General features: G+C 56.4%; 4 protein-coding genes across 4 annotated transcripts in view; 3 read left to right on the plus strand and 1 right to left on the minus strand.

Moving 5' to 3' along the window:
• Positions 1 to 1404: 1404 nt before the first annotated feature.
• Positions 1405 to 5887, plus strand: ACRALDRAFT_2060376 (uncharacterized protein; the record flags this gene model as incomplete). The annotated part of the gene is made up of 7 exons (XM_071021919.1): positions 1405 to 1778; positions 1856 to 1900; positions 2027 to 4131; positions 4198 to 5268; positions 5326 to 5464; positions 5519 to 5624; positions 5854 to 5887. Exons 1-7 carry the CDS (start codon positions 1760 to 1762, stop codon positions 5885 to 5887), a joined length of 3519 nt encoding a protein of 1172 aa, XP_070873597.1. The 5' UTR covers positions 1405 to 1759.
• A 2326-nt stretch (positions 5888 to 8213) lies between these two features.
• On the plus strand, positions 8214 to 10735 carry ACRALDRAFT_2054448 (glycosyltransferase family 2 protein; the record flags this gene model as incomplete). The annotated part of the gene is made up of 2 exons (XM_071021710.1): positions 8214 to 8350; positions 8409 to 10735. 2 exons carry the CDS (start codon positions 8214 to 8216, stop codon positions 10579 to 10581), a joined length of 2310 nt encoding a protein of 769 aa, XP_070873598.1. The 3' UTR covers positions 10582 to 10735.
• Positions 10736 to 11412: 677 nt separating this feature from the next.
• ACRALDRAFT_1076226 (uncharacterized protein) lies at positions 11413 to 14991 on the plus strand. Its single transcript, XM_071018486.1, has 7 exons — positions 11413 to 11710; positions 11767 to 11967; positions 12047 to 12108; positions 12185 to 12216; positions 12279 to 13728; positions 13893 to 14258; positions 14319 to 14991. Exons 2-7 carry the CDS (start codon positions 11955 to 11957, stop codon positions 14610 to 14612), a joined length of 2217 nt encoding a protein of 738 aa, XP_070873599.1. The 5' UTR covers positions 11413 to 11710; positions 11767 to 11954; the 3' UTR covers positions 14613 to 14991.
• A 557-nt stretch (positions 14992 to 15548) lies between these two features.
• Positions 15549 to 15899, minus strand: part of ACRALDRAFT_1063373 (uncharacterized protein) — a gene marked incomplete at both ends in the record, with an annotated part of 3578 nt that continues 3227 nt past the window's right edge. The window contains one exon of the mRNA XM_071016787.1: positions 15549 to 15795. Coding sequence (XP_070873600.1) covers positions 15549 to 15795 — 247 coding nt within the window. The remainder of the gene's footprint in view (positions 15796 to 15899) is intronic.

Raw genomic sequence — 15899 nt, forward strand, 5'->3', positions numbered from 1 at the left:
TTATCGCGACGCTTAAAGTGAGAGTCACGTCTTGGAACTGGTCTAGGCAGGCCAGGAGAGAGATAATATAAGCAACACAGAACACGGTCATCGTCCACTCGAGATTTTAATAGAGGCCGTCTCCACGGGATCGGGATGGCCGTGGAGTGGGGGGACGGAAGGCGATATGAAGCTCACAAGACAGAAGTGTTATCACTCTGTATGTGCAAGGCACGGACAGTATCATGCATGTCGAGCGGCTCCGAGGAGATGGAAATACTAGGACTAGGTATCTGTGATAATGCCGAGTAGGTCGAGGTGTACTGAAGTGAAGAGGATCCCCGGCGTCCGTTGGGAAGTAATGTCATCAAGAGCTGGGCCATTGGGAGATCTCGTAGATGCAAGACTTCTTATCATGGCCACTTGACCTAAAAAGGAGGAGTTGATAGCAGAGGAGGATCCCAGTGGGCGATGTGAGAATGCGTCGTTGCCGTTCCCCTTATCAGTCGGCATTTCGACGCGTGATTGGCCAGCGGAGCGTCGGAGGTGCTGTGTCCGGAGATGCGACAACCGCTGCGAAAGATACGGCTGCAGCACCTAGAAGACACGCAATACGTACGAAGTATGATATGGTTGGGGTAGAAGTGCCGGTAGTCCGAGATGCAGAGGCTGGGGTTGGCAGCCTTGTGCTAGAGACGGATGAATAGACAGTAAACCATCGTGTCAGTTTCTTCCAAGTTGGAATCAATGACCATTGACGATCTATCACCTCAATCAAGATGCATTGAACCTAGTCCAGGCATTTGTAGCTCCTCAGGCCCCAGAGGGGTTGGTTCAAGGGAGACGGGAGATCCAAGATCCATCATCAACCTGTGCTCTAAGCTGGCGATGGACGGAACAGGGGTTGTAGATTCAAAAGTTGCAGGTATGGCGTGCATCATCATGCTGATCGATGTGAGACGAAAAACAATACAGATCAAGTTAATAATCCAGGGGCACTTGTCGAGTTCTTCGTATTGACAAGGTGTGTCTTTAATACGATGAAAGTTGACGATGATTTTGATGGTGTTGTGGAAATGCAGGAATTACCCAGTAAGTACGTACTTCCTCCTACAATAGTTGCGGGAAGGAAGAACGGTTCTCCGAGATTGCCCCGCACTGATGAGTAATAACGTAGCCTCATGCTTAGGTCAATCGGGTGGGGAATCTGTTGTCACTGACGCAAGTATCCTCCTATGTCGACAAGGCGAAAATAGCTAGAGTGGCCGATAAGGCAGTACACGCGCAAGCAAACCAAAACAGTACCAAACTCTTACGTTCAAGTACCGCTCCGGATCGAAAGTGGATAGTCCCATCCATCCATACAGGTCGGTCCGTTCCTGACATTTTTGGCTCACCAACGCCGCAGAAGGAGAGGAGGAGCAGCAGCGACATGCCGTCACCACAAAACCAAAAGCTCAGCCTCTAACTCCCTGCACCTTCTGCATTCTTGCCTTCCTACTCCTCTCTTGCCGCGTCTACTCAGCCTTGCGAGACTCGCGCCAGCTTCACTTCCCCCGAGGCCTTGCTCCTTCATCCAACCGCATGCCCCAAGGGACTTGCGAATACCGATGCCGATCTTCATCATCAGCACGCCACACCACTCGCTAGATCCATTATCGAGTCCATAGCAGCCCGGATATCGAATTTCTCTCCACCAAGAAGCTGTGCGGATGTAGCATCCTCAAGGTCCCCCGAACCCCGACCATCATACCCATAGAAATTCCATCCACGATCCGTCATGGACCGTGCCAGGAAGCGTTAGTCCCTTCCGCTTCTCCCATCCGCTGCCTTCTTCGGCGTTGCTATCGATTTTTATATTGACTTGATTACGCAGGCGAATTGCGCTCCCTTAACTCCCGCGCATGGGACGGCGAGATAGGTCAGTACCCCCCTGTCCCGCCTCCTTAACCCGTCCTTTTCTGCTGCCCATCCTCCATGACTCCCCTCTGCTCCCAGTCCTCCAGTCAACTCAAGCCACTGACACTGCTCTCTCGCCACTGTTTAGACCTCCTTCCTGTGAGCAAGTCTCTCGACTCGTCCCTCAAAAAGAACACGGCGTTCATAAAGCGACTGCGCACCGCCATTTCCGCCGCAACCCTAAATACCTTCCTCCAGGAGATCCGAACCCTGAGCCTTCATAAGTACCTATCCGAGATCATATCTGCCTGCTATGAGGGCCTATGCCGCCTCAAGTCGCCCGGCGAGGTCGATGCCGGCGTAGAGATTGTCAGCGCCCTCCACCAGCGCTTCGGTCCGGCCGAGTTCACCGAGCACCTCGGATGGCTGCTGGGCAAGGGCATGGCCACCCCCGACAAGAGTGCTCTCAAGGCCCTGGCTCCCGATGTCCGCGAAAAGGAAGAGAAGGACCGCCTGAGTCGCCAGCGCGTCCTCCTGCGCGTCGTCACCGAGCTCTGGCTTGTCGGCGTGCTGAGAACCTTGGACGACGTCACCCGCCCGGACGACGCTACCAAGGGGGCTACCGGCAAGGTCGCCGACCTGAAGCACAAGTCGACCGCCGGAAAGGGTGGGCCTGCCGAGCCCTTCCCGCTGGAGGTCCTGAAGGACCTCCTTGGCCACGACCGCGAACATGCCAACCTACCCCTGCTCGTCATCTTCGTCAAGTCTTTCTGCTGGGACATTCTCGGCGTCAGGCCTGCCGGTTCCGAAGGCCGCAAGACGGTCGAGGAGGATGGTGCGACCATGGCTGCCAACGGCGTGTCCCAGCACACCGACTCTGTGCCCGAGCCCGATGCCGACGCCGATGCTGACGCCCACGCCGATGTCGATACCAATGCCGATGACAACGCTACAGACCAACCTTTCACGCCCCCCGAGCTGCGGGAAAAGTTCCGTAACGTTCTCAAGCGGTACTTTGAAGACGTCAAGGGCCATCTCGTCCGTGACCAAAAGGCGATCCATGCGCAAGCTCGACGCAACGCCGAAGCGTACGTCAAGTCGGGCGAGGTCTTCGAAGACCGCCAGGCGAACTTTGAGAAGCAAGTCAAGGCCCAGGAGCGAATCGTTGCCAATGCCCAGGCCATCGCCGACGTCATCGGTGCCGACATGCCCGACCTCAAGGACAACGACGATTCGGGCGCAGGCAACGGATCCATCAGTCTCCTCAAGACGGGGGAATATCTCAAGGGCCTGGCCGACGGTGCCGGTATCTGGGAGGACGAGGACGAAAGGCGCTTCTACGAAAACCTCGTCGACCTGAAGGGCAAGGTGCCGGCCATCCTTCTCGAAGATGGCAAGAAGAAGAAGCCCGAAAACGACGAGCAGGTCGGGAAGAAGGCGACGACTACTGCTGACTCGGCCGAGGGGGCCGAACCGCCGGCACAACCTGAACCGATCGACGACCAGTCGTTGGCCATTGCCAACAAGACCATCGGCGCCCAGGTGGATGCCATCGTCGCCCGCCTCCCCGACCTGACCAGCAAGGAGGCCATCGACCAGACGGCCGTCGACTTTTGCTTTTTGAATTCCAAGGCGTCCCGGAACCGGCTCATCAAGGCCCTGACCGAAGTCCCCAAGGGCCGCGGCGACCTGCTGCCCTCTTGGGCGAGACTGGCCGCCACCCTGGGCCAGTACATGCCCGACGTGCCCAAGGGCCTCGTCGACTACCTGGACGCCGAGTTTCGCAGCCTCCAGAGGCGCAAGGAAAAGGGGTTCCTCGGACAGGTCCGCCTCGCCAATATCCGGTACCTGGCCGAGCTCACCAAGTTTGGCGTCGTCCCCGAGCACGTCGTGTTCCACTGCCTCAAGGTCAGCATGGACGATTTCTCCAAGATGAATATCGAGATCATCTGCAACCTGCTCGAGAACTGCGGGCGGTACCTGCTCCGCAACCCGGAGACGTCCCCGCGCATGGCGACGTTCCTCGAAACCCTCCAGCGGAAAAAGTCGGTCCAGCACATCGGCCAAGCCGAGCGCATGCTCATCGAGAACGCCGTCTACTACGTCGACCCGCCCGAGCGGCCGGCCATTGTGCAGAAAGAGAGGACGCCCATGGAACTGTTTGTCCGCCGGTTGGTCTACATGGACATGACGAAACGGAATGTCAGCAAGATTCTGAAGCAAATCCGGAGGCTGCACTGGGAGGAGTCGGATGTAAGTGATTTTGGTGTTCGGACGCCGTGGCCTCATTTTCTTTTGCTGAACTTCTCTCGTGATCAGGTCGTGGATATCCTCGAAAAGGTGTTCTCCAGGCCAGGCCGTGTTAAGTACGGGAACATCCACCTCTTGGCCATCCTCATGGGCGCTCTCTACCGCTACCATGCGTCGTTCGTCATCCGGGTCATCGACAACGTGATCGAGTCCATCGTTTTTGGACTGGAGCTGAACGACTACAAGTACTATCAGCGGCGCATCGCCGAGGTCAAGTATCTCGGAGAGCTTTACAACTATAGGATGGTCGAGCACCCGGTCATCTTCGATACCATGTACAAGATTGTGACATTTGGACACGGCGGTCCTCCCATACCCGGGCGAATCAACCCCTTGGACCCCCCGGACGATTTCTTCCGAATCCGACTGATCGCGACCATCTTGGAGACGTGTGGGATGTACTTTGCCAAAGGTGCCGCCGGCAAGAAGCTGGACTACTTTTTGTCCTTCTTCCAGTACTACATCCACACCAAACACCTGCTGCCCATGGATATCGAGTTCATCGTACAGGACACGTTTTCTCTGACGCGCCCCCAATGGAAGCTCGCCACCAACCTGGAGGAAGCTGCGAAGACGTTCCAGCTCGCCATCGCACAAGACCAGAAGCTCTCGGGGGCCGACAAGGCAGCGGCCGAAGCAGCCGAGGCGGCCGAGGCGGACGACGGCTCTTCCGCGTCTTCGGACGATGATGAAGACGGCGATCCGGATCTGCCCGAAGGCGAAGGGGACGGTGACGACGACGACGAGGAGGACGAGTCGGACGAGATGGGACACGATGACGAGGAACACGCATACTCGGGACGAGACTCCCACTCCAACTCGGACGACGAGGCCATCGTCGTTACGCGCCAAGAGCAGTACATTGACCCGGAGGAGGAGGCCGAGTTTGAGCGCGAGTACGCCAAGATGATGGCGGAGAGCCTGGAGTCGCGCAAGTTTGAACGCAAGCCGCTCTTTGACGTGCCCCTGCCCGTCCGTCCGAAGACCAAGGACCTCTCTAGCTCGAGCGACCAGGCGGCATCGGGCCCCGGTCCGACCATGGCGTTTTCGCTTTTGACGAAGAAGGGCAACCGCCAGCAGGTAAACACGCTGTTTCCCGTTTTGTTTTCACTTTGGATCTAACGTCAGTGGCTATAGACACGCACGGTGGAAGTGCCATCCGACTCGACGTTTGCCGTCGCGATGAAGAACCAGCAGCAGGCCGAGAGAGAGGAGCAACAGCGCATCAAGAACCTCGTCCTGAATTACGAAATTCGGGAAAACGAAGAACAAGATGGTGAGTTATGCTTGCAACCTTTTGGTCTGAATGCCCGTATTCACGACAGTCTAGGTCACGACAAATCGAGCACTTACCACTACAGCCGGATGGACCGAGGCGGCAAGGACCGTGGTGGCGTACAGCGGTCGCGTAAGCTTCAGCTCAGCGATGTTGATTGGTATGAATCCTCCAGCAGGCGTAGTAGGCGGTTGAACCAGCATCCCCGATCGGAAGCATTTGCAATTCGAGAAGCCGGCGGGAAAGGGAAACGTCAAGCGACTATTACCCCTTCCTACAAGCGTATCCCGACCGAGGCGCGAAGCCGGCGCCGGTCCGGTTTCTCGCGCACACACGGGATTCCTCCCCCGGATGACATGGTTGAAAATGAGACATACATTTACTAACAGGGCGAACCATCATCGCCGCTCTTACAGGACCTGAGGCAGACTTTACTAGACGAAAACAAAAATTCTCTTCTTTCGACATGGCGTGGACTGACGCACCACCTCATCCGAGCACCTACCAGACGAAGCACGGTTTTCGACGATGTGGTTCGTCGTCCAGCCGACCGCACGGCCGAGACAACTGAAAACTCTTCACCTGGCGATCCACACGAAGAGCCTCGCCTGCTCATCGCGACAACGCAGCCATCCATCCCGTTGCCGCCGAGACGGCGACCTTGGACCAATCCTCCCGTGCCGTTCTGGTTTTACTGGCAACAGAGCAAGAGGGCGGGGGGAGATGGATGCGGGAAGTAGCGAATGGGTGCCGACGCTCTTGATGCACTTGGCGACGACGTGCCATTACGAGGTGGTGGCATTCGCGGTCAAGGGACCGAGTGTGCTGGCGGAGAGGGTATGGAGCGTAGAGCTAGGGTAGGGAAGCAGAAGCCTACCAGCAGGCAGTAGGACTTGTTGTGGGAGCCTTGGGAGCTGGCAGTTGGTAGGATGCGGTTCATCTTTGTATCCCACGCCGTAGCCGCGAGGTCGGATCGGATGGGTGGATTGCGGACTTTGGCTGCTCGGCTCACTCGGCTGTCTCCATGCGGGCTGACGACAGATGTTGCATGGTTGTGGTTGAGATGTCTGGGCTTGGTTCATGTCAACATGGTCCGATTTAGGTTTGATGCATTTATCACAGTCGTTACAGGAAAGCAGATTTACGAGATGCGTATTTGCGGGCAGAGCCTGATTGTCTTGACTATCGTTGTGTCGCGAAAGGGTGGACGGACGGGTCGCTGTCTGCAAAGCGACGGGGTGAAGACACGCAGAGCCATAGGCACTGTGTCGTTCAGACGTCTTTCGTACCAGTCTTTCGTAGAAGCCCTTCGTAGAAGTGGTTCGGTAGATTTGAGAGAGGATGATATCGCACACTCGGACAATCAGTCAAGGTGGCAGGACATTAGCAGCACTTGTAGCTCAGCAACACCATTGACTAGCCTTTATGGCAATGAAGCTGGGCTGCAGTCGTGCGTAGTACTGAGGTTAGGTGATCTCCCCATTCCCCGAAGTTTGCGACTAGGAAATGAAGCTATTCAGACGGCGTACACAACATGGTTCAGCCCTTTTTGGCAAACTTTAAAGCAGTTTTCGAAGAGCAACGTATTAATTAAATCATGCTCGACGAAAGGCGTTAAATGTATGACGAAAAGGCGTAATAGGAACAGCCATCCAAGGCTTGGAGGTCGATGCCAGGAAGACGTTGGTGGAAGAGGCAGTAATAACTTTAATTAGTTCGTCCACCTCGACTTGACTACACAAGTTGGCTTTATTATTATTGATGCAGGTAAGGACCCCAGGTGTTGGGTCTTGGAGTTGAACTGCGTCGGGTTGTAGCAAGGGTAAGGAATCGGGCCATCGTGATAAGACCAACCTGGGAGAGTAGGGCCTTATGTCGTCCCGGATTATCGCATGATCGGCCTAGTTTGTCGTATCGCGATTGAGGTTCATCGTGGCGGTATGACACTGGTTGGTAAAGGCACGACCAACGATGAAGGTCTGCATAGACGCGAGACTGGGAGAGATTCCCAACCTCTGGACCTGACCCATATCTCTGCTGGGCCCATATGCCGACAAGTGTTCGCTTCAAGGCTTGACAATCAAGCGGTCTCGTATTCAATGCGCCCAAGTGGGACTCTTGCAAAGGGCAGTGGCAAGTGACGGACATGAGGCATCCGCGGTATCTTCTCAGTAATGACTCGCCGGCGTTTGCTTGAAGACATCAAGATTAACGTCTAGACGTTGTTGTCTGTCGACTACTCAAGCGGCTGTCGAGACACCGGCATTTGCTTAGGACCAAACAAACAGGGCACGATGTGTTGATTGGCGACAAGGTGGGCAGTAAAGGATTTTATACGAAGCTGAAATAGATCCCTGAAGAGATCATCCCACATCCTTGCCCAGTGAGAGCTGCAGGTATCCGGACCCGCCAAGGCGATGCAGCATGGACCTTGGACGCTGCTGAACTCTGCCCTTGCAGCGAGACTGCCTTGTCTGTTCTCTGTTCTCTCTTTGCTTTTTTTCTTTATCTTTTTCTTTTTTTTCTTCCTATATTCTTTCTATATGGACGAAAGAAAGCTTGCCATGTCGCCGTCGCTACGAAATGAACATACGAGTTGGTTTTCATAAAGATTGAAACTAGATCGGCCGAAATGGCCGACGATAGTACGGCCGAGTGGCCTGTAAAAGACGTGAGTTGAGCGTGGTGATCCCTTCAAGTCCCTCGGCTGACTGGTTAGATTGTATATACTTCCATCGTCGGCCTCGTCATGCTGGCTGCGTTTCTGGAATGGTTTCTGTGGCTGGCTGCTTTCCTATATTGCCTCTGGAAGGTGTTTGTAAAGGCCGAACACTGGACCATCCGTGTCTTGTCCGTGGTGGTGGCCTTTTTCTTCACTGCCTTGCGGTATGTTGTCAAGCCTCTCTTATGATCACGCCTATAAGGTCAAAGTTAACACTTCTAGGTGCATCTTCCTCCCCATCATGATCGTCACGTTGCCGCTGCCCAACGCCGTGTCCAGGCACTGGCCGCCGGCCATGGTCCACTTCCTCCAGTGGTTCGCCTTTTGGAGCTTCGCCTGCCTCCTCACCGTCCCCTGGCTGTTCTGCGTCTACCAGCTCGTCACCCACCAGCTCGGCCGCACCAGGCGCATCAAGCGGCTCCTCGACGAGGTGTCGGCGCCCAAGGTGGTCATCGTCATGCCCTGCTACAAGGAGGAGCCCGACGTGCTCATCACCGCCGTCGACTCGGTCGTCGACTGCGACTACCCGGCCTCGTGCATCCACGTCTTCTTGTCGTTTGACGGCAGCGACCAGGACGACCTCTACCTCAGCACCATCGAGAGGCTCGGCGTCCCCATGATCCTCAACTCGTACCCGCGGAGCATCGACGTCACCTACAAGTCGGCCCGCATCACCGTGTCGCGGTTCCCGCACGGCGGCAAGCGCCACTGCCAGAAATCCACCTTCAAGCTCATCGACAGGGTGTACGAGGCCTACCTCCGCCGCAACGACAACCTCTTCCTCCTCTTCATCGACTCGGACTGCATCCTCGACCGCCACTGCCTGCAGAACTTTGTCTACGACATGGAGCTCAGCCCGGGCAACCGCCGCGACATGCTGGCCATGACGGGCGTCATCACGTCCACCACCAGGAAGCACAGCCTCATCACCCTGCTGCAGGACATGGAGTACATCCACGGCCAGCTGTTCGAGCGCACCGTCGAGTCCGGCTGCGGCGCCGTCACCTGCCTCCCGGGCGCGCTGACCATGCTCCGGTTCTCGGCCTTCCGCCGCATGGCCAAGTACTACTTTGCCGACAAGGCCGAGCAGTGCGAGGACCTGTTCGACTTTGCCAAGAGCCACCTGGGCGAGGACCGGTGGCTGACGCACCTGTTCATGATCGGCGCCAAGAAGCGCTACCAGATCCAGATGTGCACGTCGGCGTTTTGCAAGACCGAGGCCGTGCAGACCACGCGGTCGCTGGTCAAGCAGCGCCGCCGCTGGTTCCTGGGCTTCATCACCAACGAGGCCTGCATGCTGACCGACTGGCGCCTGTGGAAGCGCTACCCGGTGCTGGTGCTGGTGCGCTTCATGCAGAACACCATCCGCACCACCGCCCTCCTCTTCTTCATCCTGCTGCTGGCCCTCATGACCACGTCGAGCCGCGTCGACCAGCTGCCCATCGGCTTCGTCGCCGTGTCGCTGGGGCTCAACTGGCTCCTGATGCTCTACTTTGGCGCCAAGCTCAAGCGCTTCAAGATTTGGCTCTACCCGCTCATGTTCCTCGTCAACCCGCTGTTCAACTGGTTCTACATGGTCTACGGCATCTTCACCGCGGGGCAGAGGACGTGGGGCGGGCCCCGGGCCGACGCCGCCGCCGCCGACACCCATACCACGGCCCAGCAGGCCATCGAGAGGGCCGAGGAGGGGGGCGACGACCTCAACGTCGTGCCCGAGTCGTTTATCCCGGCCGCCATTGCCCGGAAGGAGAGCCTTCGACAGGAGAAGGGCGGTGCTGGTTTCGCGTACGGTGGAGATGAAGACGGCGGGGAGGAAGAGGAAGACGAAGACGAAGAAATAGAAGGAAGGGTAGGCGGCCTCGGACGAAGGGGAAGCGTGGTTCGGCCACCGGATGCCGTGGACGGGCGGTTCGTGGCGCGATCCAGGACACGGGGAGGCTGGTATACACACCCGGACGAGTCGTCGCCCCTCAGCAGCATCGCCGTGGACGACCTTGACGACCCAGGCAAAGTCGGTCCCCCCCACCGGAGACTGGGATCAGGGTCGCGGTCTCGGGGCAAGCGCAAGGTCGACAGGGAGTCGTCGAAGCGCACGGCGAGTAGTTCGGGGAGCATTTCGAGCCGGATAGAGCGTTTCGTCATGGGAGACGAGGATCGCAGGAAATACGAACTGGCAACGCAGCAACCACCACAGCAGCAGCAGCAGCAGTATTCCAGCCACACCACCCGCGACTCGGCGATGCCGCACTGGGGGTATTGGCGAGCTGGTGGTAGTGGTAGCCGGGGTTCCAGGCGGACGTCGGTCCCGCCGCCGGGTCGAGTTTTCGAGTTTCACGACCCGGCCGAGCTGAGGCGGGCCGGGTTTAGTGATTCCCCCATGTCACAGAGGGAGTGACAGGCCAAGAATACGAAGTACGAATAGTAACGAATCGAAGAATCACGAACACTCTGTACGGTACCGTAGTGGGTCTCGGTGTATTCGGTGTATCTCGGTGACGAATCTGTACTCGTACTTGTACCATTGTGTCACAGCGTCGATGGAGGGGTATGTGACAAGGATCCTATTGGACGTCCCCATTCTGAAGGCTGAGAGAATTCTTTCACAAAGAAACGGTAACAGAGACACAAAATGGAAATTCAAGTCGAACTCGAAATCCCCTTCTACATACTTGTAATTACGTTGTACTTCGCATCACCATCTCGCAAAGCTCAAGATGCACTTCTTGTTGCTTCGTTCACTCAATACCAAAATGGATACGTATGACGTAAAGGTATGCTAATATAAACTGACCTTCAGAACAGAAGAAGAGAGCATGGAGGAAAGGGAAATTATTAGGAAGTCGCTTTCGATGCTGTGAGATGACTCGAGAAAGTTCCATCCAGTTCGACGCGCAACGGCTTGTTTGGCGGGGCAAGTCAGTGGTACGAAAAGAGTACTTTGCAACCGGCCACTTGGTGGGGTTCTGTCGTCTTTCTATTCGTGGGCCAGCCCTCCCAAACTCGGCCGAGATGGATTCGTGGCTCACAATGAATGGGAGCTGGATGTACCTCTGCTGTTCCTGGTACTTTGCGCCCTGCGCAACGATGAAAGAGCCCGCTACCCCTCCATGAAGAACCATCACCTCGGGCAGGTATGCCTGCTTGCTGCCTGCCCTACATATCTACCTAGCTAAGCTATATGTAATTACTCGCCCCTTTCGTACTTCGTAGTATCTACCTGAATCTACCTGAATCTCGGGTTATCGCGACAAAAGACGACTGAAATTTTCCTCATCCGTCAAACCAAGGAACATCGACGTCCATCATCACCACCAACTGACAACGCATCACCTCCAAGCCAACGGAAATATCAGCATAGTCCAAATTCTCCGGAAAATACGCTGCTTGTTTATTTCCACTTCTTTTACATCCCGAATTCACCTTAGTAGATCCCGCTTGGCCCACTCGGGTACTTCAGAGAGAGGAAGAAAAAAAAAAAGAAAACAAAAAAACGGAAAATAATTTTTTTTTTTCCCTCTTTAATTGTTTGTTGCCCCTCTTTCTCGACTCGCCCACCAAAATCTCATCCTCCCGCATCTAGATCCTTCTGACCGCTTTACTTGACCGCCACCCCACCGGCCCGGTCCCTTCACACGTCTGGTCTCTCTCTATCGTACAGACAGACCTGCTTTTTTTTTCTCTACTTCTTCGCTGCAGCCTCGCTGCCCACCATCCCACTATCATAACACACCCACCATCCCAAACCACTGTTAACTTTATACCGCCACCATGAGTGTTGTCGGTAGGTTCTGCCTCTCAACTCCACCCCGGATAAACCCTCAATAGCCTCAGCAGCCTCAGCTGACATTCTTCCTCTACAGGTGTCGATTTTGGAACCGTCAAAACGGTCATCGCCGTCGCCAGGAATCGTGGCGTCGACGTGGTACGTATCTCCTCCAGTCGTTGCGACCAAGACCACAAAATCCACATCAACTAACCATCGCGACGTCCGGCCGTAGATTACCAATGAGGTCTCCAACCGATCCACCCCGTAAGTCCCTCCCTCCCCTATCTTCCACGTATGAATGGTAATGCTAAACGCCTCGCTCCCAGGTCCCTTGTGGGATTCGGTCCCAAGTCGCGATACCTCGGCGAGACGGCCAAGACCCAGGAAATGTCCAACCTAAAGAATACCGTCGGCTCTCTAAAGCGCCTAGCAGGCCGTGCCTTCAACGACCCCGATACCCAGCTCGAGCAAGCCCACATCTTCGCCCCCCTCGTCGACATCAATGGCCAGGTCGGCGCCGAGGTCAACTACCTCGGCAAGAAGGAGAGGTTCACCAACACCCAGCTCATCGCCATGTTCCTGAGCAAGATCAAGCAGACCGCCGCCAACGAGACCAAGCTGCCCGTCTCCGACCTCGTCATGAGCGTCCCCGTCTGGTTCACCGACATCCAGCGCCGCGCCCTCATCGACGCCGCCGAGATTGCCGGCCTCAAGCTGCTCCGTCTCATGAACGACACCACCGCCGCCGCCCTCGGCTGGGGTATCACCAAGCTGGACCTCCCCGGCCCCGAAGAGAAGCCCAAGAGGGTCGCTTTCGTCGACGTCGGCCACAGCTCCTACACCTGCTCCATCGTCGAGTTCCGCAAGGCCGAGCTGGTCGTCAAGGCCACCGCCTACGACCGCCACTTTGGCGGCCGCAACTTTGACAAGGCCATCGTCGACCACCTGCAGAAGGAGTTCAAGGGCAAGTACAAGGTCGACATCATGGAGCACCCCCGCGCCCTGGCCCGCACCCTCTCCGCCGCCGAGAAGTGCAAGAAGATCCTGTCCGCCAACCAGCAGGCCCCCGTCAACGTCGAGTCGCTCACCCCCGACATTGACGGCTCCGCCATGATCACCCGCCAGGAGCTGGAGGCCATGGTCGAGCCCCTCCTGAACCGCGTCCACGAGCCCCTGGAGCGCGCCCTGGCCGATGCCAACCTCACCAAGGACGACATTGACGTCATCGAGATCCTCGGCGGCGGCTCCCGCGTGCCCGCCGTCAAGGAGAGGATCCAGGCCTTCTTCGGCAAGAACCTGTCCTTCACCCTCAACCAGGACGAGGCCGTCGCCCGCGGCTGCGCCTTTAGCTGCGCCATCCTGTCGCCCGTCTTCCGCGTCCGCGACTTTGCCGTCCAGGACATCACCCCCTACCCCATCGAGTTCACCTGGGAGAAGGCCCCCGACATCCCCGACGAGGAGACCAGCCTGACCGTCTTCAACCGCGGCAACGTCGTGCCCTCCACCAAGATTCTGACCTTTTACCGCAAGCAGCCCTTTGACCTCGAGGCCAAGTACGTCAACCCCGACCAGCTCCCCGGCAAGATCAACCCCTGGATCGGCCGCTTCTCCGTCAAGGGTGTCAAGGCCGACGGCAAGGACGACTTTATGATCTGCAAGCTCAAGGCCCGCGTGAACATTCACGGCGTCCTGAACGTCGAGAGCGGTTACTACGTGGAGGACCAGGAAGTTGAGGAGGAGATTAAGGAAGACGAGGGCGAGAAGAAGGACCCGGATGTAAGTTCTTTTTTTCCTTTCTTCGTTCTGTTTCTCCTTTCTTTTCCCCCTACCCTCCCTCGTTCTGCTCCATCCCTTCCTTTACCTCCCCTCCCTTTCTTTCTGTACCTTTTCCCAAAGTTTGCCTTGCTTTGGTTTCCCATTTTACCAACATATCATTCCAGTCTTTTGCCGGCCGCGCAGACCGATTCTTAAACAAGCTAACACGCACCTTCTCCGACAAGGCCATGGACACCGACAATAAGGAGGAAGCTCCCAAGAAGACCCGCAAGGTGAAGAAGCAGGTTCGCAAGGGCGACCTCCCCATCGTGAGCGGCACCGCTTCTCTTTCCGAGTCCGCCAGGGCTGCTTTCCTCGAGAAGGAGTCGGCCATGGTCATGGAAGACAAGCTCGTTGCCGACACGGAGGAGAAGAAGAACGAGCTCGAGACGTACATCTACGACCTCCGGAATAAGCTTGACGACCAATACGCCGAGTTTGCCAGCGAGGACGAGAAGACTAAGATTAAGGCCAAGCTGGACACCAGCGAGGTGAGTACTTTGGCTCCCCGTCTCTTCTCTTCCATTGAAGCCGTCTCTAACGCCATGCAGGACTGGCTCTATGACGAGGGAGATGACACGACCAAGGCCGTCTACATTGCCAAGCTGGACGAGCTGCGCGCCATGGCCGGCCCCATTGTGCAGCGCCACTTTGAAAAGGTAGACGCCGAGCGTCGCGCCGTCCAGGAGAAGCTAGAGGCCGAGCGCGCCGCCAAGCGCGCCGCCGAGGAGGAGGCCCGCAAGGCGGCCGAGGCCGAGAAGGGCCCCGAGCCGAGCAAGGATGAGGAGATGACCGATGCCGAGGCCAAGCCGGAGGTGGAGGAGGCTGGCGAAGGCACCAAGTAGGAGGCCCTCGTCTCGTAGTAACGCTCTCGCCTTTTTTCTCCCCTTTCTCTCCCTCCCTCACTCTCACACACAAACACTCTCTCTTTCCCTCCCTTTCCCTCCCCCCTTACTCCCTCTTCGACTTGGTATGATGGATGATGATATGGCGAACCGGTTAGATGGAATCGGGGATAAATGAAGAAAGAACACGATTGGCAAGGTTCGCAATGGAATGGGCCGCTGGTGGAACAAGGGTAAATTGACGGAAGGCAGTCGGAAAAGAAGCCCAACAGCCTCCGACGAATGACCGCGGGATGAGCCAAAAAAGGGTAATGAAACAGCACATAGAATAGACCGATGTTATGAACTGACTCCCTGCTATATTGCTTCCCTAGGTTCGTCCAGAGGATTGTGTGACGGGACTGCCGCTGATTTCAACCACGGTCATCTATAAATGGGAACGTAGTATGGGCGTTTTGTTGTCTATCCAACAACGAAGCCATTTACACAGCGCTGCATTGGAATCAGGAAGCATGTGGACTTGTCGATGCTCCTCCATTCCATCTTATCCAACTAACATGACATATCACAGGGTCGTTTGGGTTCATCCAGACGAATGCGATACATTGGCTCACTTCAATACTCTCGACGCAAGGAAAGGAGACGGGTGCTTGAAGAAATCTATTTTCGGCTTTTCCTGCTTTTCCTGCCTCTTCTCTTCGTTTTGATTGTTCGTCATCCGTGCCTTCACCCGGTAAAGGAGATCTTCCATACATGCATTATACTGACCGACAGAGGAAGGAAAAGGAGCGTGGTGATTTAAGAAAAGAAACGGCAAAACGAGGGGGGACGAGAGAAGAAAGGAACGAAATCCCCCCTTTTTTCCTTCGACTCAAGTTTCCTTCCCATAGACCGACCCCTGAACAGCTGAACGGAAACCTGACCTCGTCCAGACACTTAGGGAATGTCAAAGAGAGGCTTGAGCTTGACAATGAGCTGCCACTCCTCGGTGGTGACGTCCTTGCGGTAATACTCCTTGAGGGTGTCGATGCTCTGACGCGAGATGAGACTGTACAGAGTATCCTCCTCCTCGAGATGGCGGCCGTACGTGGGCTGGTTACCGCCCATTTCAATCTTGACCGCCACCGCCGGCTGCGCCTTCTTGCACGACTGGATCTGCTTGTGATCGCGCTCAATCGACGTCCTAATAGCGAAACGCGGGTTAGTAAGTGGACGATCAACAAAGAAGGACTTGACGAAGCAAAGGGAGGGGGGGGGGGGGGGGGGGGGGGGGGAAACACCCCCCCC

Source organism: Sodiomyces alcalophilus (assembly GCF_042370955.1).
Source record: "Sodiomyces alcalophilus JCM 7366 unplaced genomic scaffold ACRALscaffold_6, whole genome shotgun sequence".
Lineage (NCBI taxonomy): Eukaryota > Fungi > Ascomycota > Sordariomycetes > Glomerellales > Plectosphaerellaceae > Sodiomyces > Sodiomyces alcalophilus.